The sequence below is a fragment of the Aspergillus saccharolyticus genome (genome assembly GCF_003184585.1).
Source record: "Aspergillus saccharolyticus JOP 1030-1 unplaced genomic scaffold BP01scaffold_35, whole genome shotgun sequence".
In the NCBI taxonomy this organism is placed as follows: Eukaryota; Fungi; Ascomycota; class Eurotiomycetes; order Eurotiales; family Aspergillaceae; genus Aspergillus; species Aspergillus saccharolyticus.
In genome coordinates this window covers 185,084-209,709 of record NW_020290645.1, presented here as the reverse complement: position 1 = coordinate 209,709, position 24,626 = coordinate 185,084, and the positions used below count along the sequence as shown (strand labels likewise).

General features: G+C 54.4%; 8 protein-coding genes across 8 annotated transcripts; 4 read left to right on the top strand and 4 right to left on the bottom strand.

Moving 5' to 3' along the window:
* The first annotated feature begins 22 nt into the window (after positions 1–22).
* On the top strand, positions 23–4,967 carry BP01DRAFT_135335 (pleiotropic drug resistance family ABC transporter). Its single transcript, XM_025570510.1, has 2 exons — positions 23–1,063; positions 1,126–4,967. Exons 1-2 carry the CDS (start codon positions 391–393, stop codon positions 4,926–4,928), a joined length of 4,476 nt encoding a protein of 1,491 aa, XP_025428398.1. The 5' UTR covers positions 23–390; the 3' UTR covers positions 4,929–4,967.
* A 388-nt stretch (positions 4,968–5,355) lies between these two features.
* On the bottom strand, positions 5,356–6,601 carry BP01DRAFT_394286 (PLP-dependent cysteine synthase family protein). The gene has a single exon (XM_025578314.1). It carries the CDS (start codon positions 6,376–6,378, stop codon positions 5,425–5,427), a length of 954 nt encoding a protein of 317 aa, XP_025428397.1. The 5' UTR covers positions 6,379–6,601; the 3' UTR covers positions 5,356–5,424.
* Positions 6,602–7,297: 696 nt separating this feature from the next.
* On the top strand, positions 7,298–12,122 carry BP01DRAFT_346966 (multidrug resistance protein MDR; the record flags this gene model as incomplete). The annotated part of the gene is made up of 7 exons (XM_025573666.1): positions 7,298–7,522; positions 7,576–8,101; positions 8,157–8,377; positions 8,444–8,832; positions 8,881–8,957; positions 9,017–10,270; positions 10,327–12,122. The coding sequence occupies 7 exons, from the start codon at positions 7,298–7,300 to the stop codon at positions 11,940–11,942; spliced, it is 4,308 nt and encodes a 1,435-aa protein (XP_025428396.1). The 3' UTR covers positions 11,943–12,122.
* Positions 12,123–13,989: 1,867 nt separating this feature from the next.
* Positions 13,990–17,178, top strand: BP01DRAFT_368236 (putative RNA interference and gene silencing protein (Qde2); the record flags this gene model as incomplete). Its single annotated transcript, XM_025576496.1, has 1 exon — positions 13,990–17,178. The coding sequence occupies one exon, from the start codon at positions 13,990–13,992 to the stop codon at positions 17,176–17,178; it is 3,189 nt and encodes a 1,062-aa protein (XP_025428395.1).
* An 893-nt stretch (positions 17,179–18,071) lies between these two features.
* Positions 18,072–19,897, bottom strand: BP01DRAFT_303499 (malate synthase; the record flags this gene model as incomplete). Its single annotated transcript, XM_025572122.1, has 4 exons — positions 18,072–18,359; positions 18,432–18,785; positions 18,853–19,478; positions 19,537–19,897. 4 exons carry the CDS (start codon positions 19,895–19,897, stop codon positions 18,072–18,074), a joined length of 1,629 nt encoding a protein of 542 aa, XP_025428394.1.
* A 1,353-nt stretch (positions 19,898–21,250) lies between these two features.
* On the bottom strand, positions 21,251–21,725 carry BP01DRAFT_359495 (uncharacterized protein). The gene is made up of 2 exons (XM_025575697.1): positions 21,382–21,725; positions 21,251–21,286 (listed from the first exon to the last, which is right to left on the bottom strand). Exon 1 carries the CDS (start codon positions 21,701–21,703, stop codon positions 21,383–21,385), a length of 321 nt encoding a protein of 106 aa, XP_025428393.1. The 5' UTR covers positions 21,704–21,725; the 3' UTR covers positions 21,251–21,286; position 21,382.
* BP01DRAFT_359494 (putative methionine aminopeptidase, type II) lies at positions 21,551–24,015 on the top strand. Its single transcript, XM_025575696.1, has 7 exons — positions 21,551–21,983; positions 22,046–22,208; positions 22,273–22,877; positions 22,929–23,192; positions 23,244–23,405; positions 23,457–23,543; positions 23,594–24,015. The coding sequence occupies exons 1-7, from the start codon at positions 21,981–21,983 to the stop codon at positions 23,648–23,650; spliced, it is 1,341 nt and encodes a 446-aa protein (XP_025428392.1). The 5' UTR covers positions 21,551–21,980; the 3' UTR covers positions 23,651–24,015.
* On the bottom strand, positions 23,757–24,226 carry BP01DRAFT_135294 (uncharacterized protein). Its single transcript, XM_025570509.1, has one exon. The coding sequence runs from the start codon at positions 24,169–24,171 to the stop codon at positions 23,884–23,886; it is 288 nt and encodes a 95-aa protein (XP_025428391.1). The 5' UTR covers positions 24,172–24,226; the 3' UTR covers positions 23,757–23,883.
* Between the last annotated feature and the right edge of the window lie 400 nt (positions 24,227–24,626).

Genomic DNA, 24,626 nt, shown 5'->3' with positions numbered 1-24,626 from the left:
GGCTTCTTCAATCTCGCTCGGCTCCCCGGAGGTTCCTCCTGCACGATGACTTAACACGATCGGGTTGTCAACGCTCCGCAAGCGGGCCGTTCTAGAATCTGCGCCTCTCTTGACTATGTATATCTAGCTCACCCTTCGCAAAACCCCCACCCCCCACCTTCACCGGTCTGGCTTATCCTTCACGAACGTGCAATCAGTTGATCTATATTCAAGATTAATATTGGTGGCTTATCTGCAAAGATAAAGGACCAAGCACCTGACGTGGGCCTCTTGGACACCAGAGGCATCCGCCATACCTTCGAGCACCCCTTTTCGCTCGTCGGGGTGCTTGTCACCATCACGGTCAACCTACGCAATCCCAGATCCTGATAGGCAATCTGTGTTCCCAACATGTCGTTTGTCGCTACAGCCAACACCAACGCCGGCCGCGCGCAGGATGTGGTCAGTCACAACTTGCCTTCACAACATGGAGGACCGACCTACCATGACGACCAGCCGTCAGGAGCAGAGAACCTCGACCATGAAGCCAGTGAAGACGATGCCACACTTCAAGGACGAGATGAGAAGATGGAGGCTCGGGTCGGGGATCTCGCCCGGCGCCTGACCCGGCAGTCGACTCGCTACTCGACGAAAGCCGACCTCGAGAATCCCTTCGTCAATACCGACCCTGAGTCGACGCTGAATCCGCACAGTCCAAACTTCCGAGTCAGGGATTGGATCAAGATGCTCCTCGCCATTCGTACGCGGGATCCCGAGCGCTACCCCGACCGAACTGCCGGTGTGGCTTTCAAGAACTTGAGCGTTCACGGCTACGGCTCACCCACCGACTACCAAAAGGATGTCCTCAATTCGCTGCTGGAATTCGGAACCATGTTCCGCAAGCTCATTGGTGCCAAGATGCAGAAGATTCAGATTCTGCGAGATTTCGACGGGCTGGTCAAATCCGGCGAGATGCTGGTGGTGCTTGGCCGACCGGGTTCGGGCTGTACGACCTTCCTCAAGACCATCACGGGAGAGATGAATGGAATCGAGATGTCCGAAGAATCGGTGCTCAATTACCAGGGTATGTCTTCTCCCACCGCCTTTGTGGTCCCCAGCGATACTAACCCGGGGGACTTCCTCTAGGGATCCCGGCAAAGGAGATGCACAACGCGTTCAGGGGCGAAGCCATCTACAATGCCGAGACCGACGTTCACTTCCCGCAGCTGAGTGTGGGTGACACTCTCCAATTTGCGGCCCAGGCTAGAGCCCCCCGAAACCGACTAGAAGGCGTCAGCCGACAACAGTACGCGAAGCATATGAGAGACGTGGTCATGGCGATGCTGGGTCTTTCTCACACGATCAATACCCGTGTCGGCAACGACTTCGTGCGTGGGGTGAGTGGTGGTGAGAGAAAGCGGGTCAGTATCGCGGAGGCTATGCTGAGCCAGGCACCCCTGCAAGCATGGGATAACAGTACCCGAGGATTGGATTCCGCGAATGCGCTGGAATTCTGCAAGAATCTCGCCTTGATGAGCAAGTATACCGGCATGGCGGCCTGTGTTGCGATTTACCAAGCGCCTCAAAGCGCATACGACGTCTTTCAGAAGGTGACTGTGCTCTATGAGGGACGACAGATCTATTTCGGACCCACCACCGAAGCAAAGCAATTCTTTGTGGATATGGGCTTCGAGTGCCCCGATCGCCAGACCACAGCCGACTTCCTCACTTCCCTGACGTCGCCATCGGAAAGACAGGTTCGCCCGGGTTTTGAGAACCGCGTGCCCCGCACTCCGGATGAATTCGCAGCGGCCTGGAAGCAGAGTCGCGCCCGAGCGGCGCTGTTGCAGGAAATCGACGAGTTTGAAAGCCAATATCCCATTCACGGTTCATCGTACGATGCCTTTGTGGACGCGCGACGGGCAATGCAGGCGAAGCATCAACGTTTGAAATCGCCGTATACCATTTCGGTCTGGGAACAGATTTCTCTCTGCACGACCCGTGGCTTCCAAAGACTGAAGGGCGATATGAGTTTGACTTTGTCCGCCCTGATTGGAAACTTCATCATCGCATTGATCGTGGCCTCCGTCTTCTTCAATCTGGCGGATGACACCTCCAGTTTCTACTCACGCTGCGCCTTGCTGTTCTATGCGGTTCTGCTCAATGCCTTCTCCAGCGCCCTCGAAATTCTGACTCTGTACGCTCAACGTCCCATTGTGGAGAAACAAGCACGATATGCATTTTACCACCCCTTCGCCGAAGCCGTCGCTTCCATGCTGTGCGATACACCCTACAAGCTGCTCAACTCGATCACGTTCAACTTGCCTCTCTACTTCATGACCAATCTGCGTCGCGATGCCGGAGCGGTGTTCACCTTCTGGCTGTTCTCGGTGGTCACCACCTACACCATGAGTATGGTGTTCAGAACGATCGCGGCCACGTCGCGCTCCCTCTCCCAAGCCCTGGTGCCCGCTGCGATCCTCATTCTTGGTATGGTCATCTACACCGGTTTCGTCATTCCCACTCGGAACATGCTTGGGTGGTCTCGTTGGATGAACTATATCGACCCCGTTGCCTACGCATTCGAATCCTTCCTCATCAACGAATTCTCCGGCCGGGTATTCGAGTGTTCGAATATCGTTCCATCGGGAGGCTCCTACGACTCCGTATCCATGGACTATCGCATTTGCTCCACGGTCGGCTCCACGGCCGGATCGACCGTCGTGTCAGGGACGGCTTATCTCCAGGAAAGTTACAATTACACCACCGGCCATGAATGGCGGAATCTCGGCATCCTGATCGGCTTCATGTGCTTCTTTTGTTTTACCTACCTGGTCAGCACGGAATACATCTCCGAACAGAAGTCGAAGGGAGAGGTGCTCTTGTTCCGTCGAGGCCATCGGTCCAGTGTTCCTGCAGTCGGGGACGCCGAGGCCCTCCCCGGTCCCGGTGGCGCCGTCCAGACTGAGGCCGGCGGCGATCGAGCAGACGTCAAGATCCAGAAACAGACCGCAATCTTCCATTGGGAGGATGTGTGCTATGATATCACCATCAAAGGTGAAAACCGAAGGATTCTGGATCATGTCGATGGTTGGGTTAAGCCGGGAACGTGCACTGCGTTGATGGGTGTCTCGGGAGCCGGTAAGACCACCTTGTTGGATGTCCTGGCCACTCGGGTCACGATGGGCGTCGTCACGGGCGATATGCTGGTGGATGGCAAGCCCCGCGATCAATCCTTCCAGAGAAAAACCGGTTATGTGCAGCAACAGGATGTGCATCTTTCGACCTCGACGGTTCGTGAAGCCCTTCAGTTCAGTGCCTTGCTGCGTCAGCCCGCGCACCTCAGTCGGCAGGAGAAATTGGATTACGTTGACGAGGTCATCAAGCTGCTGGGAATGGAGACCTACGCCGATGCGGTCGTGGGTGTGCCCGGAGAAGGCTTGAACGTGGAGCAACGCAAGCGCTTGACCATTGGTGTTGAACTTGCAGCGAAGCCCCAGCTCTTGCTCTTCCTGGATGAACCGACCTCAGGTCTCGATAGTCAGACCTCGTGGTCGATCTTGGATCTCATCGACACCCTGACGCAGCATGGACAAGCCATCCTTTGCACCATTCACCAACCCTCTGCCATGCTCTTCCAGCGGTTTGATCGCCTTCTCTTCCTCGCTAAAGGCGGCAAAACAATCTACTTTGGCGACATCGGCGAGAACTCGACGACCCTGTCGAATTACTTCGAGAGAAACGGAGCGCACACCCTCAAGAACGGGGAGAACCCTGCCGAATGGATGCTTGAAGTCATTGGCGCTGCGCCGGGATCCAAGACGGATATTGACTGGCACAAGGTGTGGAGGGAGTCCCCCGAGTACACCGGAGTCAAGCAGCACCTCTCTGAGCTTCGATCTACCCTCTCCGCCAACCCCAAGGACGACTCCGATCCCGCCGCTCTGCAGGAATTTGCTGCTCCGTTCCACATCCAGCTTTACGAATGTCTTGTCCGTGTGTTTGCGCAATACTACCGCACTCCGACCTATATTTGGAGTAAAGCGGCTCTCTCGGTCCTGACCGCGCTCTACATTGGTTTCTCTTTCTTCCACGCCAGCAATTCACTCCAAGGCATGCAAAACCAGATGTTTTCCATCTTCATGCTCATGACCATCTTCGGCAACCTCTGTCAGCAAATCATGCCCCACTTCTGTGCCCAACGGTCGCTGTATGAAGTCAGGGAACGGCCCTCGAAGACCTACTCGTGGCAGGCGTTCATGACCGCTAACATCCTGGTCGAACTCCCCTGGAATACCTTGATGGCGGTGCTGATGTTCGTCTGTTGGTACTATCCCATCGGCATGTACAACAATGCGAAGCCCACCCACGCCGTCAACGAGCGCTCGGCGCTGATGTTCCTTCTGATCTGGGTCTTCCTCCTCTTCACGTCCACATTCGCCCATATGGTCATTGCCGGCATTGAGCTGGCTGAAACCGGTGGTAACATCGCGACGCTGTTGTTCTCCCTCTGTTTGATCTTCTGCGGTGTGTTGGCCACCCCGGACGAGATGCCTGGATTCTGGATCTTCATGTACCGCGTGTCCCCATTCACATACTTAATCTCAGCCATGCTGAGCACCGGTATCTCCGGGACGACCGCGGTTTGCGAGGCCGTTGAGTACTTGACCTTCGACCCGCCCAACAATGAAACCTGCGCGGAATACATGCAGGCGTACATCAGCACGGCCGGTGGCTACCTGCAAGATCCCTCCGCCACATCCAACTGTCAATTCTGTACGATTAGCGATACGGATACTTTCCTCGCCTCCGTGGTCAGCTATTACAAGGATGCGTGGCGGAACTTTGGCCTGATGTGGGTCTATATCGCCTTCAACATTGTGGCGGCGGTGGGCATTTACTGGTTGGCTCGAGTTCCCAAGTCGACGAAAAAGGCTAAGAAGGAGTGATCGGACTTCGTTCCCCTTGGCTCGCATTTGTTGTTACATACTGCTGCTGCACTCTATACAGTTGCAGCGGGATACTGTTAGAGATTAATCCTCCCCTCAGTCCCACCCGATTTTACTATTTTATTTGATTGTTGTCTCTTTCCATCCTTCTTTTCTCGACTCTCGTTCACCTTATTTTCACATATCGCATATTTTTGATTCTCGGGAATATTGTCGAAGCAAGTGTACCCAGAGGGCATCGCTGCTTTGGTTGGTTTCTGCCTGACCTTGCCTTTACATATTCACCTTCACTTTCTAGACCTTGGCCTTAGAGTATAGAATGTTTACCGCATATTTGCAAATACACTCCAAGCATTGTCCTGCAACACTGCCACCTTACCAAAATCCGCATTCGAGTAGTGATGTATTCTCTCAGCGATACAGGTCTCTTGAAGCATATGTGACCCCGAGTACGTACTACTACTCCATAGCCCGCAGGAGTTCAATTTTCGCCCTTCTAACCAGAGAACAGAGTCCCGCTCATATATTTGAGACCAGTATCCACAGCCACCGTCACCACCGTCTTACCAGGCCCCAGACGCTTTGCCAGATCGATGGCAGCCACGACGTTCATCCCCGTCGAGGTCCCCACCAACAAACCCTCTTCCCTGGCCAATCTCCGACACATGATCCGCGCCTCCTCCTCCGAGACCGCCATCGCCTCATCATACAAACTGCGATCCAGATGTGGCGGCACGAATCCCAACCCGATCCCCTCGACACCATGGGTCCCCGACTTTCCCTCCGTGATCATTGGCGACGAGTCCGGCTCCAGCACCACCACATGGACCGCCGGCCGCTTCGCCTTTAACACTTTCGACACTCCCATCATCATCCCCGCCCCACCCACCGCCCCGCAAAACGCATCGATCCCACCCGGCAACTGCTCCAGCAACTCCCGCCCAATCCCCTCATACCCAGCGCAGGCGTCCGGATTCTGGAGCTGATCCGTCAGGTAGCATTCCGCGCCACCGCCCCGCGCAGCCAGCTCCCTCGCCCGGCGCATCATCATCGGCGTCAACTCCGGCGTGATCCCGGCATCACTGTGCACTAAATCCAGCTGCGCTCCCAACGCCCCCATCGTCTGTAATTTCTCGGCGGCAAAGGCGTTGGACGAGACCACAGTACAGGCATACTTCTTAGCCGCGCAGACAAAGGCGAGAGACGCGCCCGTGCTGCCCCCCGTGGCCTCCACGACGGTCATGCCGGGGCGGAGATCGCCGCGGCGTTCGGCTTCTTCGATGATGGACTTGGCCATGCGGTCTTTGTACGAGCCGGTGGGGTTCAGGAATTCGAGCTTGATGTAGATCGCAGCGGCATTGGGCGGGACGAGGTGGTTGAGCTGGACTAGGGGGGTGTTGCCGATGGCGTCGAGGACGGTTTGTACTGGGGGTTGGGGGTGGGTGGTCATTTTGATGTTGATTTTGAGGGGGGGTGGAGGTGGTAGGTCAATTGGTTTTCTCTTGTTGAGGAGAGAACAAGGTCTGGAGTGGTGTGGGCTTCACAACCTTTAATGAGTAGTTATTTCGTTGATCTGAGTATGAGTTAGTCATACTGGCGTGCGGGTTTCCTCCTGATTCCGGCCCGCCGGTGAGTCCGGGTCGGTCTTGGCACGCCCTTCGACTGTACCGAATTCTTGGCATACTCGCTCTGAACGAAATGGTCGAGAGCTTGACTATAACTCAGTGATTTCAATCGCCATAGTGGCTGTTTCAGCCCAGCGCAGCGGAACAGGGCTGGAGAGAGTGTATGGTACGATTTGCCCTCCTCTCGGAGACCAGCGGCGGAAATTCCGAGACCCACTCTCGGAAATCCCGCTTCCCGCATCCGGGCTTGGCGATTCGGTCACCGCTTCCGGTATTCTGTCAGTATTCACCGCTTGCTATTCGAGGAGTCCAGCTCATGCACGTGACCATTCGACAGGCTGATGGCATAGCCAGATTCCATTCGACAGGCATCTCAGCTTCTTATCTCAGGAATGGCCTCAGGATGAGAGGATCCTGGCAGAGGCGTTTCATCGCTACGGAGTAGGGCCGTCAGCCACTTACGGTGGGTCAACTCCGCACCAGCGTCTATTGGGTCCAGTTCGTACGTGCCTGCGCCTCATGCATTCAATTGGACGCACGGCGCGCCAGTCAGCTTATCGATCCAAAGTGGTTGGCTGGCGCTATATTAGGGACAATCGGAACACCGACGGGCTCAGCCTAATGCGCACGAAGCTGAACGAACCCCTGCTGTAGACCAATGCGTTTCAGAATGATAAGCATCATCGTCCCATCTGGAGATCTTCGCTTCATCCCCACTTCTTGTGAGACCCGTATGTGACCACCATGGAGAATATTCGCACCTGTGGCGACAATCAAATCGGTCCTCAAGCGAGCCATCATTGTCGCGGGGGATTCGACTTCACATTGCTATTTGAGGAATGTTTCTTTTCGATCGTACCCTCGGTGCTGCTATTGCTCAGCATTCCGATTCGCTATAAGCAACTTCAACCCGGCAGGATTCGCAAGGTCTCACAGAGTTGGCTGTATTGGACCAAGTTGGTAAGTGACGTAGGATAGAGCGAGATCATGCTTCCACTTTGCTAACATCGGGTCCTTTCTAGGGCTTTGGACAAGCGTTTGGGGCTACCCAACTGTCCCTGCTAGTCGTATGGCTTCGGCCGCATGCACCACGAACGCAAGCCTCCTTACCAGCCGCTGCCCTGGCCGTTGCGACCGCACTTGGTCTGTTGTTGCTGTCGCACTGGGAACACCTCTTCTCGATCCATCCTTCTCATATCCTGAACTTCGCGTTGTCTGTCTCCCTCCTTTTCGATGTGGTACGCGCGAGAAGTCTGTGGCTGGCGTCCTATACTGCCATTGCGGGACTCTACACAGCCAGTATCGCTATCAAGGTCATTTGGTTCTACTTGGAGTCTCGCTCGAAGCATTTGCTTCGGAAGCATCCGACAGTGTCCTATGGCCAAGAGGAGATGAGTGGGCTGTACAGCCGCACATTCTTCTGGTGGGCCAACCCGTATCTCTTGCTTGGGTTCAAGTCCATCCTCTCCGTCGATGATCTGCCTCAGTTGGACCAGAGTTTATCTGCAGATGTATTGCATGATCGTCTGAGCACCGCCTGGAAAGGAGGTACGTCAATCCCCCACGAAAGGGCTCAACATGACGGGATTTGACCCAGAAATAGCCTCGAAATCCTCCAAAAATGCTCTGGCGTATTGCACCGTATGGACTTTCAGGTCCTCCATTCTCTGTTCCTTCCTGGCTAGAGTAGTAGTCATCGGATTGAGCTACTCGCAGCCATTCCTCATTGCGGCACTGACCGAGTACGTCCAAGAAAGCCACCCCGTCAAGAACAAGGGTTATGGCTTGATCGGTGCTTTTGCCCTGGTTTTCCTGCTCAAAGGGGTATGAATGTCGATCTGGCGTTGTTCTCAACATGGCCAGTCTGAACCATCGCTAACAGTGGTACAGATTTTCGACTGTCTCTACCAGCATCACAACTACCGCCTGATCACAAAGATCAGAGGAGCGGTCATCTCGTTGATCTACGAACAGACCCTAAGTTTGCGCTTCACCGAGCACAGCGATTCCGCTGCATTGACACTGATGAGTAATGACATTGACAACATTGCCTTCGGAATTCAGAATCTGCATGAAGTGTGGGCCAGCCCCGTGGAAACCGCCATCGCATTGTATCTGTTGCAGCGCCAGGTCTCCTGGGCGGCGGCCGTTCCGGCCCTTGTTTCTCTCGGGGCGATGGTCTCGACGCACCTCCTATCCAAGTCGATGCCTAGCCGACAGAAGGCGTGGATGCAGGCTGTGCAGCAGCGAGTGGCATTCGCGTCTCGCTATTTGAACACGTTCTCTGCGATCAAGATGTTGAATCTGCATTCGCGTCTGGGACGGAGGATGCAACAGTTACGAGTCAACGAATTGAACCAGGGAAAGAAGTTTCGCCATGTTATGGTGAAGATCAACCTCCTGGGTATGTGACTTACCATCCCCCTTGCGAGCGAAAACTGATGTACGAATCTGTGCGAGCAGGCGGTGCAATCACCAACCTGAGTCCGGTGCTTACCTTGGGGATTTACGCGGCCATAGCTCTTCACACAGGCCGTGCTCCGTTGAATGTGGCTGCGACTTTCACCACCCTGTCCATTCTGACACTGTGGAGTACGCCCTTGGAGAATATGGCGTATTCAGGACCACGGGTGGCGGGAGCTCTGGAAAGTGTGCAGAGGCTCCAAGTATATCTGGGTAATGCGAACTCTGATACTCGCGCTCTCCGAGGGCAACTGGATGACGCAAGCAGATCGTGCTCGACTGAGGAGCCCACTGAAGTTGCAGAATCCATTGAGCTTCAACCACAGCCGAGCAGGGCGGAGACAACAAATCCTTCCACGGCTGATCTACTCCAGGTTTGTCGCGCCGACTTTGGCTGGAGTCGCGCATCAGACCCAGTACTGTTGAATGTGAATCTGAGAGTCCCCCCTGCTTCCTTGACAATGGTCGCAGGACCCGTGGGTTCCGGAAAGAGCACGCTGCTCAAAGCATGTCTGGGTGAACTCCTCTGCGTGAACGGGTCCATGGATAGCAACGTCGCCCGCATCGCATACTGTGATGCGAAAGCATGGATTCGCAATCGCTCGATCCGAGACAATATCTGTCACCCCCTTCCCTACGAAGAGGAGTGGTATCGCACCGTGCTCCAGTCCACCGCGCTGGACTGTGACATCGCCCGCCTTCCTGAGCAGGACCTCACGATCATCGGCAGCAACGGTATGGCGATGAGTGGTGGGCAGCGCCAGCGGATTGCCATTGCTCGTGCGGTATATGCACGCACCAAGCTGGCAATCTTCGATGATTCCCTCAGTGCTCTGGATGCTCCCACAGCTGCTCATGTCTTTTCCCGCGTGCTCGGGCCTCGGGGTATCTTACGCCGTAATGGAGTTGCGGTCATCATGGCGACCCATGATGCGAGCCATCTGGCTCACGCGGATCATGTTGTTCTCATGGACCAGGGGAGTATCGTCGAACAGGGACCGCCGCGACAGCTTCCAGCCGGGCGAGATTACGCATCACCTGTGACAAACCAAGACAACATCTCCTCTGCGCAGCCTCCCGATCCGGTGCAGCAGAGCCCTGGTGTCAAGAAGGCAACGAACTCTGGCGATGAATTGACAAGGCAATTGGGAGACGTGCGTGATTATGCCTATTACTTCCGCACTTCCGGCGGGTGGTCGATATTGCTCTACGCCGGGGCTCTCGGTGTTGGTATCTTCAGCGGACAATTCACCAGTAAGTGCCCACAAGAGACCCAAGCGCAATGCACGCTCGCTCAAACCACCTCTTAGATCTTTGGGTCCAGTGGTGGGCAGAAACAAACGAGCAGACCCCCTTCGCGCACCTGGCACGATACCTCAGCGTCTACGCTTTGCTAGCCATGGTCGCAGCAGCCCTCTGGGCCTACTGCATGTGGCTGGTCTTCTGTCGCATCGTCGTCACCTCATCAACTCGGCTGCACGAGCATCTCGTCGCGAAAGTGAAAGACGCGCCGCTACACTGGCATACCACGATCGACACCGGGGTCATCCTCAACCGCTTCAGCCAAGACATGACCCTGATCGATCGGTCACTCCCAGCCGACTTTCTCAAAACGTCCAACTACTTGGTGCAATGTGTCGTGAGCGTGGCGTTCATTTGCATCGGTGCGAACTACATGGCGGCGCTGATCCCGATCACCGTCTTCATCATCTACTGGATCCAGAAATTCTACCTCCGCTCCTCGCGCCAGCTTCGTCATCTGGAACTGGAAGCGAAGTCTCCCTTGTACGCCCAGTTCACGGAGACCCTGAGTGGTCTGATCACGATTCGGGCTTTCCGCTGGCGAGACAGCTTCCAAGCAGAGCATCGGGCGTTCCTGCAGACCTCCCAGCGACCGTACTACTTCCTCTTCGTCATCCAACGCTGGTTGACCCTGGTTCTGGATCTGGTTGTCGCCGTCCTCGCGGTCCTGCTGGTCGTCTTCGCCGTCTGCGTTCCGACCCAGGGGCCCATCGGCGTGTCTCTCATATCGCTCCTCACATTCCACCAGCAGCTCGCCGAGCTGATCAATTGCTGGACCTCGCTGGACACAAGCATCGGCGCTATCACCCGGATCCGGAGTTTCGGCACTGTGCCATCGGAGCATCTTCCCCACGAGAACCAAACCCCCCCACTGACATGGCCGGCGGAAGGCTCCATCGTCTTCCAGAATGCCACCATGGGCTACGACCCCACCGGCCCGCCCATCCTCCGCGATATCACCCTCAGCATCCCCGCCGGCTCCACGTTCGGAGTCTGCGGCCGCACCGGCAGCGGCAAAAGCTCCCTCATCCTCGCCCTCCTCCGCATGCTCGAAGTCCAGAGCGGGAGGATCAGTATCGACGGCGTGAGCCTGACATCCTGTCCCCGCGATAGCATCCGCAGCCACATCACCGTTCTCCCGCAGGAACCCCTCCTCTTCCCCGGGACCATCCGAGACAATATCACCACCTTCCAAGCCATGCATGACGAGAGAGTCCTCCGTGCTTTGGACAAGGTCCAGCTCACGGAGTACATCGCGGCCCACGGCGGTCTAGACGCACGGATCGATGATCTGCCGTTGTCTGCGGGCCAGCAGCAGTTGCTCTGTTTGGCCCGGGCGATCGTTTCGAAACAGAAGATCCTGCTCTTGGACGAGGTCACTAGTCGCGTGGATGATGAGACGGATCGGCTGATGCAGCGGGTGATCCGGGAGGAGTTTCGGGGGTGTACGGTTATTGCGGTTGCGCACCGGGTGCACACCCTCCTGGATTTCGATCGGGTTGCGGTTCTGGATGGAGGGAGTCTGGTCGAGTGCGATGCTCCCTCTGTGTTGCTGAAGCGTCAGGGATCGCTGTTTGGGCTGTTGTATAACCGGACACGGTGTTCTGTATCGGTGGCATGTTAATGAGTTGGTCCAGAGCCTAACCAGAAGTTAAGGATTCCTTCCAAATCATAGCGGAGAAGTCCTGTACATCAACAGTATGAGTTTACTCGGTTTTTGAATCTTGGAAAAACAAGACCATTGTTCTCCCCCGGTCCAAGTCTAACAGCGGTCTTCCTTTATATGTACATGGGTGTGTTCTCGTTCAAGTCTTTATCTTGATGGGTGAGAAAGACAAGCTCTTGAGACTCTAGCTTACGAGCTATCACTAATCTCTACAAGACCAATGCAATGGGGATCTCGTGGAAGTTCTGCTTCAAAAATCAACGTACTGGTCTCCTCCAACCTCCGCCCCCTCGTCTCAGGCAACAAGAACAGCCCCCAGAGGAAGCCCAGTAGGGCCACCACAAAGAAGAACCAAAAAGCCCCTCGAGGCTGCAGTGCATCCGCCAACATCGTCGTCGGAACACCGTAGACATTCCTCTAATCAGCATACTCCTTACATGTTCCCAACACCAGCAACTACCACGCCAACGACCTACCCAGCTGGCAACAACAGATACGGGAGAATAGATACCTTACCTTTGTCAATGCAAACCGATTCGCATAATGCACACACATCAACAAACTCGTCCCCAAGGTGCACACCCCTGTGGGAAGAATCTTCAAAGTGATTAAATACTGGATGGAGTTCCAGCCAAAAGCGTATCCGACCCCGGTGAGGTATATGGCGGCGGGAGAGCCACCACCGTCAGCTGCAGAAGGAACCGCCGTGAGGTAGATCGCCATGTACACCAGAGTCAGCATCTGTTCTTCCCCTTGCTTGAGTATTCACTGCACCGGTTCCCAGGATTCTCAAGTAGGCTCTCAAAGGGAGCATCTCAGCAGTACCCCACTATGGAGACGGAGGAATCCCCCTGAGTCTCCATCGTAACCAGATACTGGTTGTGTGTTACATAGAGACAAGCAAACGATGTCAGCTACGTGACCCATGTCATCAGCACCAGTAGATGAATATTCTCAATTGTCTGTGGTAGTAGAACGACAGACTACAGGAGGTTGACTGACAACCGTCAATTCCCCGGTTGGTGTCAGTGGATCTGTTTTTCTCACCCTTTCAACGAAAGCATTGGGTCTCGATAAGCTCAATAAGCTCAGAATCTGCTCAAAGCAAAAGGCAGTCATCTACCTGGAGGTGAATCACCAACAAACTTGCCCCTTGGCCAGTACTAGTACCTCCTACCAAGGTGGTTACCATCAGTACTAACTATAAACCTCGTACTAATGCTAGCTACTGTACGAAGTAGATATCAAGTGTAGCAGTCCTGGCTGTCTACACAACCAGACAAATAGGATATTCATATCCCAATCACTGCTGATCTTGAAGGATTATTCCTTCAAATGAAACATGTAAAATACAACAGACCCATCTCATCTTTATGGATGAAGTTATATTTTCATAGATATCGAGTTGTATGAGTAAGCTTCACTACTGTATGTAAGTTACCCGTTTTGAGCAGCAGCTTTTCTTTTATTCTCAGCTCCTCGCCCTCCATCTCTTCTTCCTCTTCTTCCATCTCTCTCCTCCCCATCACCATCGATCTTGATCATCATTCTTAATCAGTCTACTTAGGTGTCAGCATTCTATTCTTCCTTTATTCTTATCCGCTTACCAGCAAGAACATTAGCTCCCTAAGGGTTCCCGACCGTTCTAATCGTTGGTTTGGTGCAGTCAATACCCCTAAGACCCCGCACCACCTGTCAGAACTTCTCTTCCTTCTCTTCACCTACGAATTAACCTTCATCAGTCAAGTCTATCAGTGTCATCCATCATCATCATCATCATCATCATCTTCATCTGATAGCACCTGTCATAATCTTCTCCTCCCACGGACCGAGACCCCCGACCCACACAGCAAGCGCCAACCCGAGCGGTGGAGCCCACTATTCGCCGGTCGGAGCTCCACACATCACAACTCCATACATGCTACTTGCGTGGCCTGCCATCCACACTTGAACTTCTCTTTCCCCCGATCGACCCTCTGCTGAATCAATTTCACCGCACCACATCATGTCTGAGACTCGCGGTGGTCCCCAATCGGGTCGTGGTAGAGGCGGTGCCCGCGGCCGCGGAGGTTCTGCGTATCGTGGAGATCGAGGAGGCGGCGATCGTGGTAGTGGCGGTGGCCCCCGCGGCGGAGGCCGGGGAAGAGGCCGTGGCTCTTTTGACCTTCCAGTCCGTCCAGGGACCGATGAACGAGGCGATTTCTGGGGCCGGGGCCGTGCCAGAGGTCGGCCTTCTGGTCGTGGCGGTCGCGGCGGCCGGGGCGGAGGTGAGGATCTCGGCCCGAAAATCTACCTCCCAAAGGATGGAGACCTTTCCCAAAACTCCCAGGTCCAGCCGAAGGAGGATGCAACGATGACCGCATTGGCCAAAGTCAAGCGAGCCGGCGTACCTTACCCTACGCGGCCAGCTTTCGGAACCCAGGGAAGGGCAGTCACTTTGTTCGCCAACTACCTCCAGCTCAAGTCGGTCGCCAAAACACTCCATCGGTATCAAGTTGATATCCTCGAAGACAAGGCGACCAAAAAGCCTACGGGCAAGAAGGCACAGCAGGTGGTCAGGCTGTTGATCACAGATCACTTTGCCCACTTAGGACATGGCATCGTCACCGATTTCAAATCCACCCTCCTTTCCCGGGACAAGCTCCTGGAGGAGGTCGATGATGCTCGCGTGTATGAGGTTAGCTACCGAGATGAAGGCGAAGACGAGACATCATCAGAACCCGCCAATCCACAAGATCAGACAAAGATCAAGATCTACAAGGTGAAGTGCCAGTATACAGGCAGCATCGATCCGTCCGAGCTGTTGAACTATCTGACCTCGGCCGATGCGGCGGGTATGTTCGACAAGAAGCCAGAAATCCTTCAGGCGATGAATATTCTCCTGGGTAGTCAGCCCAAGGTAAACCCAACTGTCCGCTCGGTTGGGGCCAACCGGCACTTCTCCATCGACCCGCAGGACAAAGAAACTTTCTATCTTGGGGCAGGGCTTGAAGCTCTTCGTGGATACTTTGTGAGCGTCCGTGCCGCAACTACCCGCCTGTTGGTGAATGTCCAGGTGAAGTATATCGCCTGCTACCAGGAAGGCTCGCTTACGGACTTAATGGCGGAGTTTCAGGGGCCAAGGGGCTTCCAGAAAGACCTCAATTATTCACCCTTGCAGAGATTCTTGAAAGGACTGCGGGTTCAAGTAACTCACATTCAACGCAAGAACAAGAAAGGTGATGTCATTCCACGAATCAAGCAGATTCAAGGCCTAGCAACCAAGAATGATGGTGGCCAGGAACTACACAAACCAAGAGTGTCTAAGCTGGGAGCCGGTCCCAGAGATGTTGAGTTCTGGCTGGAAGACAAAGGCCAACAACCACCCCCACGAAAAGAGCAAGCTACTACCTCGAAGTCCAAGGGCAAGAAACCTGCCCGAGCAGGCCCTGCGCCGCCTGGGCGATACATCAGTGTTGCGGCCTTCTTCGCCGAACACTACAATCACGTGAATCTCAACCCGGACATGCCAGTTGTGAACGTTGGATCCGTTGCAAAACCCGTTTATCTGCCTGTCGAGGTTTGCATGGTTGAGCCAGGGCAGCAAGCGAAATCCAAGCTCAGCCCGTTCCAAACCAGTCAGATGCTAAAATTCGCGGTTAAGCCCCCAGGCTTCAACGCGCAATCGATTGTCGAAAAAGGCACGCGTCTCCTGGCGCTCGGCGCCACTGCAAACGCCGCCTTGACTGAATTTGGTGTTCAAGTGGGCACACAACTTGTCACGGTACCCGGCCGTGTGCTCACTGCACCACGGGTTCTTTACAAGGACGCCAATAGCAATAGGGAAAAAAACATCCAGACGCTTGGCGGAAGCTGGAACATGAAGTCCATCAAGTTTTCCACCGGATCTAGATTAACATCCTGGGCCTACCTATTCCTCGACTCCAACCCAAGGTGGAAACCCTCCCGCGAAGAAATGGAGGCCGCCCTTGGCCAGTTCAAGGAGAAGCTCAACGAAGTCGGGGTGCAGGCGAACGCACCCAGAGGTGGAGATCGCGTGGCACTCGCTTCGGGAGACAACGATCAGGCTAGACACCAGCGCGAGAACCAAATTAGCGAGGCCGTTCGGGCTCTCATCGGAACTCGCAAACCTGACCTGATCCTCGGGATTCTGTCTGACCAGAGTACGGAGGTATACAACTGTATGAAGCGCACTTGTGACGTTCAAGAGGGCGTCCGGAACGTCAACGTGCAAGTTGACAAGTTGTTGAAGGGTAGCCCACAATATCTCGCCAATGTCGGTCTCAAAGTCAATCTGAAGCTCGGCGGCGTCAATCAGCTCATTCCCGGTCAAGAACTTGGGATTGTCGGCAAGAATAAGACTATGCTTGTTGGGATCGATGTGACTCATCCCTCCCCAGGGTCATCGTCCAAGGCCCCGAGCGTTGCCGGCATGGTCGCCTCAGTGGATGCCAATCTGGGGCAGTGGCCAGCAGAACTCCGAGTCCAAACCTCTCGCCAGGAGCGGGTCAGCGACCTCGACGTGATGCTGAAGGTCCACCTCGGCCGCTGGGCGAAAGGCCACAAGGGCCAGTACCCCGAGAACATCATCATCTACCGGGACGGAGTCTCCGAAGGACAGTATGAAATGGTGGTCCGGGAGGAACTGCCTCTGATCCAGAAGGCTTGCGAGCAGTTGTATCAGAAAACCAACCAAAAAGTGCCACGGATCTCCATCGTGGTAGTCGGCAAGCGGCACCACACGCGTTTCTATCCGACCAAGGAGGAGGAAGCCGACAACTCCGGCAATCCCCACAATGGCACTGTCGTTGACCGCGGCGTGACCGAGGCCCGCAACTGGGACTTTTTCTTGCAAGCGCACACGGCTCTCAAAGGCACCGCTCGCCCGGCGCACTACTTCACTGTCTACGATGAGATTTTCTGTCAAGAGAAGCTCGCCCCTGGGCAGAACGCCGCCGATGTCCTGGAGAATCTGACCCACAAGATGTGCTATCTGTTCGGACGCGCCACCAAGGCCGTCAGCATCTGTCCCCCTGCATACTATGCTGATCTGGTCTGCGAGCGTGCGAGATGTTATCTCTCAGACGTCTTTGATGCGTCGACAGCGAGTGCCGCTGGGAGCAAGGCCGAGTCTGTTGATGGTCACCGGGTGACGATCCATCCTAGTGTGAGCCACACCATGTTTTATATCTAAGGTCGTCTGCCTATTTCTGGGGGAAGGGAGAGATTTTGGGTGTCAATATGAGTAGTGAGATGTTGTCGCGGTCCTTTCGGGTTGGTTTTTTGGAGATCCATGTGGTGGAAGTACAGTTGGTTGTTTGGGTCTGCGTGGGACGAAGCTTTCTTATATCCTGATTGAGTTCTTCCGAGTTTAGTAGTACACAGAATGACATTGAGAATGAGTTTGGTTGGAGTGCGTGCTTGTCTCTGGGTCATGCCCTGCACTTTGCGTAGATAAATCTTCATTCTCGGACCTGTCTCCACGCATGTGCGAAGATACTGCATTGAATGAGAGGTGTGATTGCTGCTTCCGACATGATTTCGACATAAGTATCTCACGAGCTGATGCAACCTTGTGTCTTGTCTTGTGGAACTCTGTTTATCCCATTAGGCCAGGTTAGATTAAGGTACTATAGTATAGTATAGTATAGTATAGTATAGTATAGTATAGTAGGTGGGGTCTGACCCGCACAGTTCGCTTATCGGTCGGCTATACAGTATCACCCAGACAGATGAGCCTAGCTTTGCCTTCACCCCGCAGGAGCTAGAGTACTTGGAGAGGTCGATTCCTGACCTTACTTCTCTACTTGCCAAATCTCCAATCTCCGTGTGAGGGCAGTACTATACCCCGCAGAGAATACCTGCAAGTGTATTTTCTGCTCTCACCCTATTACACGACACTTCCCCTCGACACAAGCATTATCACTCGTACAATTGATCCACACTACACCTACAACCACGATAGAAAAAAGAAAAAAAAAATATATATATATATATCCCATTGAGCAATTGGTATACTTCGCATCACATATTCATTCAATCAAAACACCCATTCATTAATAACCCTTCATGCCAGCCAAAACCGATCTACAGCTTAGCCGCCGGCGAGGCACTGCCCGCCGAGGAGATCTCATTATACAGCAAGGAGGTCAGGAAGTCGGCGTAGTCCTCGCCGGTGACCTGGCTGGCGAAGTAGCGGGCGGCCTGCTGGAACTTGTTGCCGGCGGGGCCCTTGGCGGCCAGCTCGTCGGCCTGCTCCTGCAGCAGCCGCAGGGCGTAGGCCTTGTCGACCTTCTTGCCGTCCGCGGTGGTGATGCCGTGGTGGGTCCATTGCCAGAGCTGGCTGCGTGAGACTTCGGCGGTGGCGGCGTCTTCCTTTGTGGGTGTTAGTGGATGGATGGATGGGATTGATGAATTCATGAGGGGTCGCGGGGAGGTGAAACTTACCATGAGAAAGTTGATGGGGATACAGCCTACTCCGCGAAGCCAGCCCTCCATGTAGGAAAGACCAATGTTCAAATTCTTGCGGATGCCCTCTTCGGTGATCTTACCCGGGACGTTGGTGTTCAGCAGGTCGTTCGCGGTGATGTGGACGTCTTCGCGGCGCACGAAGAGCTGGTTCGGCGTGGGCATGTGGGTGTTGAAGACCTCCGAGGCGATGGCGGCCAGCGCGGGGTGAGCCACCCACGTTCCGTCGTGGCCGGCACGCACCTCGCGCAGCTTGTCGGCACGCACGCTCTCCATGGCCTTGTCGTTGGCGGCGGGGTCGTTCTTGATGGGGATCTGTGCGGCCATTCCGCCCTGTGCGGAGTTAGGGATCGTGCCGTCACCGATGGAGCTAAGGGGGGAGGTGAAAGTGAGGACATACCATAGCGTGAACGCCTCGTCGGTGGCAAGTCTTGATCAGCAGCTTAACGTAGGCATCCATAAACGGCACCGTCATCGTCACGTCCGAGCGATCCGGCAAGACAAAATTGGGGTGCTTGCGGAACTTCTTGATGAACGAGAAGATGTAATCCCAGCGGCCGCAGTTGAGACCCGAGCTGTGCTCCCGCAGCTCGTAGATGATCTCCTCCATCTCAAACGCCGCGGTGATGGTCTCGATCAGCACGGTCCCGCGGATCGTGCCCCGCGGCATGCCAATGTAGTCCTGCGCCAAGTTGAACACGTCGTTCCACAGCCGCGCCTCCAGATGCGATTCCATCTTGGGCAGGTAGAAATAGGGCCCGAACCCGCGGGCCACCAACTCCTTCGCGTTGTGGTAGAAATACAGCCCAAAGTCGAACAGACTGCCCGAGATGGGCTCGCCGTCCACGGTGAAGTGCTTCTCCTCGAGGTGCCAGCCTCGAGCCCGTGCGATCAATGTCGGCAGCACCCGGTCTGTCCGCAGCTTGTACTCCTTGTTGCCTTGCTTGAAGTCGACCTGTCGACGGATCGCGTCGTAGAGGTTGATCTGACCATTAATCATGTTCTCCCACGTCGGGGCGCTGGAGTCTGGTATCCAGGGGGAGTTAGTATTCTTGCCCGCAGCTGAGTGGAAGAGAACACCCACCCTCAAAATCCGCCATATATGTCCAGACATCCGAGTTGAGAGCGTTCACCACCATTTTCCGGTCCGTAGGACCTGTGATCTCCACACGGCGGTCGACCAAACCGGGAGCCGGGGGAGCGCCCTTCCAGGCGTCATTCTCGCGGATGTGCTTGGTCTCAGGGAGGAAGTCGGGCAGGTGGCCCTTGTCAATCTCGGCCTGTCGGTCGATGCGGCGCTGGAGGAGGGATTTGCGGGTGGGGTTGAAGGTGCGGTGCAGGATGGCTAGGAAGGCACAGGCGTCTTTGGTGAGGATCTTGCGAGCTTCGGTGCTCACAGTGCCCAGGATGGCAACATCCTTGAGCTGGGCCTCGGTTTGGCTCATGGTGGTGAAGGTGAATCAGATATGATGATGCAGTACAAAGCTCTAATAGGGCAGATAAATGAGCAAGAGCATTGATCACAGACTCAAACACATAGTAGAGGTAGCAGCTCTCCAGCAGGAGGGGCAAGCAAAGTATATAAGTTTTCACCCACCCCAGATTCTTATCGGGAGGAGGGGTGGCTCGACTACGTCAGGACCCACGGACAGCCGCGGCCCATGGGAAGTTCGGATGAGCCATAACATAATCCTGGGGCATGAACTCTCCTGGACTCCCTCATACTTCGCCCTCGTAGCCCATGGATGAGCGGAAAGGAGGAGTGGTTGATCTTCACGTGACTTCTCCGCGGGGAACCCTTGTCCATTCGGCCGACTGGGCCCGATTAGGCCAAGTTTCCCGCCCGGCACGCGCCGGCCACCGTCTCCCGCATCGGCCCTTATCACTGCTGATGACTCGATACTTTCTCCTCGACACTTGATATACTCTCAATGCCCCGATGCTCGATATGAACTGGACGTGGTGAGGCCAGAGATGTCCGAGAGAGGAGTCTTCTCGTCCGAAAGCGCAATTCGCCCGTGTACGGTCAGTCCATCAGAACCAGAGCCACCCCCCACCAACCCTCTTGGCTCATCGCAAACCAGTCAGGTTCAAGTTATCAGAGCGTCCCCGTTTCCATCCTACCGAGGATGTCGCCCTCGATAAGCCTTCCTCATCTCCCCGCACGTCCGAACAACCTCCAGCCAGCCGCGGCTGCACCAAACACCACAGGCAGAGTTGTTACGGGTACGCAGGTCGATCATTCTCGGTTCTTTTCGGAAGGCTCTTCATCTCCGCCACCGATCGATTCCGAAAGGAGTCATGATTGTCGTCGCAAGAATGAATGCATACACCCGGGTATCGCCACGACACAGCTGCCAGAAAGTCTTTGTCTGAGGATAGTTCCAGCCACCGACTTAACCTGAGCTGGATGAAGCTTTAGACACCTTTTTTTTTTTTGCTAATTTCGCGGGAAGCTGTGATAAAGTGCGATGCCACATTCCAGCTCCCAGGCATGTGAATGCATGTGATGTCGCGGTCTATCTCTGCCGGCCTTCTTAGCGGCTCCCAATGCCTGAGGTGGTTACCACGCGCCGCTGACCACATCGTCCGACTGTGGACGAAACAGAACCCATTAGTTTTTGGCAACACGAGTCACCTGCAGATTGGCACTGGCACTGAATACCTCTCTCCAATGGCTCCGATGGCTCCGATGGCTCCGATGGCTCTGTGTTGGTCAATGCCCGCTCAATGAGGTTGGAGCTATGACCACCTGCGAGGCCTGGCCGTCTTCCCCACAGTCCGACTAGTCTTCGCAGAGTTGTCTCTATTTTCACTGGCTTCCCCTAGAGAAGGTCAGACTGTCCTCTCCAGAGACAGTAGATCGATGAGGTAGCAGACCTTGCGCTCTGTCCTCTCAGACTGTATTAACCAGCGGTTTTTATAATAGGCTAATTTCGGTCAGTCTGGCTCCAGCTCCCCTGTTGACAAAGGTGAGAGACTCGAGTAAAGTCAATAAACTTTGGCGAGCACTTGTCCCGGTGAACGTTTGTTGCGGAACCAGATGTCTGTTTTCTTGACACAATTCGGAAATCAGGTTCTCTCCACATGAGGCGCCTGGATAATATAGAAATATACAGTAAACCCGCAGCTATGCCAGTAAGCTTGGTGACTGCTTCGTCGCATTCGTCCTGACGAAAGGATCGACCAGCAAGAGAAGTGGGAGTCGTTGTGACTGAGTAGTATATGGAAAGAAGGATAGCAACTCGCATAGAAGTAGAGATCGATTTCAACGAAGAGAGCAATGATCGTTTCTGAAGCCTTCCAAAAGGCCCGATCTAGACTGCTTTCTTCGGGCGGGGTGACTGCTGAGTCAGCTCTAGAGATGTTGATCTTGACAACACGCGGGGGATCGCCGTATCTTTGTCTTTCCTACAACCTCATCACCAAATTCCACACAAACAGTCCATGCCAGTCGCGTGCGTGGTACTCTCTACATCTACATCAACATGGGATCCAAGACCCCCGAGGGACATCGGCAAGAGCCCGATGGTATGCTCTTCCCCAATTCCTCCCCCCCCACTGAAGCAGACACTGACCTGACTGTGCGACAGCCTCCAACTCCTCCGACTTCAAGCGCTAATCCTCAAGTCAAATCCTCTCGAAACGGCTCTGGCTCGGCGGACTTGGACCGAGGAATCATCAGCGACGACGATGACGACGACGACGAGGATAATTCGAAGGAAGAAAGTGGGGTGAACGGCGCCTCTACTACTGGTACGTCCCAAACTCGGAAGGAAACCGAACCATATACCCTGACACAGCCATCCGACCCATCCAGAGAAGAAACAAAAGAAACGCAAGAGGTCCAACAAAAAGAAGAAAAAGACCTCAGCCACCCAGCAAACCACCCCTCCGCGGGTGCCGCTCTCCACCCTCTTTGCCTCCGACATATACCCCGCGGGACAACTCGTCCCCTACGACGAGAACACCGCCCGCACCACCGACGAAGAACTGCGCTACAACTCCCGGCTCTGGGACGAAGACTTTCTGCCTGACTACCGCAAGGCGGCCGAGATCCATCGCCAGGTCCGGCAGTATGCCCAGAAGGAGCTCATCAAGCCTGGGACCAGTCTCACGGATATTGCCGAGGGAATTGAAGACGGCGTGCGCGCGCTTTCCGGCCACCAGGGTCTGGAGACCGGAGATGCGTTCCACGCGGGCATGGGATTCCCGACCGGCCTGTGTCTGAATCACGTGGCGGCGCACTGGACGCCCAACCCGGGCGCGAAGGACGTGATTCTGGATAAGAATGACGTTCTCAAGGTAGATTTCGGAGTGCATGTGAATGGGCGCATTGTTGACTCCGCGTTTACCGTTGCGTTTGAGGAGAAGTATGACCACCTTCTCACGGCTGTGAAGGAGGCGACCAACACTGGCATCCAGGTAAGTCATATAAAACCCCATGGCACGGACCACGGCGGCTAATCGTGGTAGCATGCTGGTATCGATGCGAGAATGGGCGAAATCGGTGCTGCCATCCAGGAAGTGATGGAGAGCTACGAGGTCGAGATCGATGGCAAGACGCGCCCCGTGAAAGCTATCCGGAACATTACGGGCCACGACATCTTGCGCTATCACATCCATGGCAGCAAGCAGATCCCGTTCATCAAGAGCAACAATCGCGACAAGATGGAGGAGGGAGAGGTCTTTGCGATCGAGACATTCGGGAGCACCGGTCAAGGATACCTAACTGATGATGTACGTCTATCTTTTTTCTGCACGGCAGGCCTAGACTGACAGTCTCGATAGGTGGGTGTCTACGGCTACGGTAGGAACACGGATATCTCCGGCGCGAACCTGCGTCTTGCCTCGGCCAAGTCGCTGCTGAAAACCATTGACTCCAACTTCGGGTCGATCGTTTTCTGCCGGCGCTATCTGGAGAGACTTGGGGTGTCCCATTATCATCTCGGGGTGAGTGCTGCCATGACTAGACTGCCGTAACAATATGCTGACGGGAAGCAGATGAAGAACCTGATTGACAACGGGATTGTGGAGTCGTATGCGCCGCTCGTCGACGTGAAGGGCTCATACACCGCACAATTCGAGCATGTAAGTTTCCTCTTTGTGATCGAGGCTTCTGAAACTAACACGTGCTCCAGACCATTCTTCTCCACAGCGGCGGCAAGGAAGTCATCAGTCGCGGTGACGACTACTAGACTAGCCTTTGACATTTGTAGACGATGCCGCTGTCTTTGGCTCTATTATTTTGCTTGTGACTATGCAATGCTCCGTTCAACCTTCTGATGACCTCGGATTCAACATCCGCTGGTGTTGTTCGCTCGAATTCTGTTATCACATTCTGTTAGTCTTGGTCCGCCATGATTTCACCGTGTAGGACGGTAGGCCAGTCCAGTCATTACTCTAGATTTCTGCAATGCACTCAACGAAATTATCCCTTCGATGAACGGAATGCAGTACTAATCATCAGCAACGATGTTGGCTGCTGAACTGTTGACGTCGTTAGGGGCGTAGAAAATCTGATAAAATGTATCAGGACTCCCAAACATAGAAAGAGAACAGGAATATGCTCATACCGCTGGAAAAGCCACAGTAACCACAAAGAAGCCCCGTGCAATATCCAGTTTTCATACGGCAAACCATCGCGTGCAATTTTCTCCTGTTGCTCGTCTTCAGCTAAGCCGACAAACTCCCACTTAAGCCAGAGTGACTCGCGCATCTAGCCAGTCCATACTACTCCAGTAGGACTATACCTCTAATTGGAATGACTCTCTCATCTACCAGCTGTTGCACGACAGCAGATAGCTCTTAAACAAGATCTCTTTTGTCTTGATGTCCTATTACTTCCTTCGTAGTAAACTCGATCGAATAGGGACTGCTATCGATTAACTGTGTCTAAAGTACAATAATTCTAATTCATGCCTCGCGCAGCAAGAACGTATCCAACCGCTCCCAACATCCTGGGATTAAATATAGAGGACTGAGACTTGTCGTAAGGTACAAATCTATGAAGACTTTTACCCTTATTAACTTTCTTGGTAGTTTTATGGTAAAACTCAACAAGTTCCTTCTCGAGTAAACTCTGCTGGCTGATAAATGGACTAAGCGAAAGCTCTAGCATTTACAGAAAGGGATTCTGCAGACAGAGGAGTATTACAGCTGCCAGCTACCAGT

Bases quoted from the DNA above. Each gene is read 5' to 3' on its own strand.
- BP01DRAFT_135335 (XM_025570510.1), top strand. From the start codon at position 391: ATGTCGTTTGTCGCTACAGCCAACACCAACGCCGGCCGCGCGCAGGAT. The intron at 1,064-1,125 runs GTATGTCTTCTC...GACTTCCTCTAG, and splicing joins ATCGGTGCTCAATTACCAGG to GGATCCCGGCAAAGGAGATG.
- BP01DRAFT_135294 (XM_025570509.1), bottom strand. From the start codon at position 24,171: ATGCGCGAGTCACTCTGGCTTAAGTGGGAGTTTGTCGGCTTAGCTGAA.
- BP01DRAFT_394286 (XM_025578314.1), bottom strand. From the start codon at position 6,378: ATGACCACCCACCCCCAACCCCCAGTACAAACCGTCCTCGACGCCATC.
- BP01DRAFT_359494 (XM_025575696.1), top strand. The intron at 22,878-22,928 runs GTAAGTCATATA...TAATCGTGGTAG, and splicing joins CGACCAACACTGGCATCCAG to CATGCTGGTATCGATGCGAG. The intron at 23,544-23,593 runs GTAAGTTTCCTC...CACGTGCTCCAG, and splicing joins ACACCGCACAATTCGAGCAT to ACCATTCTTCTCCACAGCGG.
- BP01DRAFT_359495 (XM_025575697.1), bottom strand. From the start codon at position 21,703: ATGCGAGTTGCTATCCTTCTTTCCATATACTACTCAGTCACAACGACT.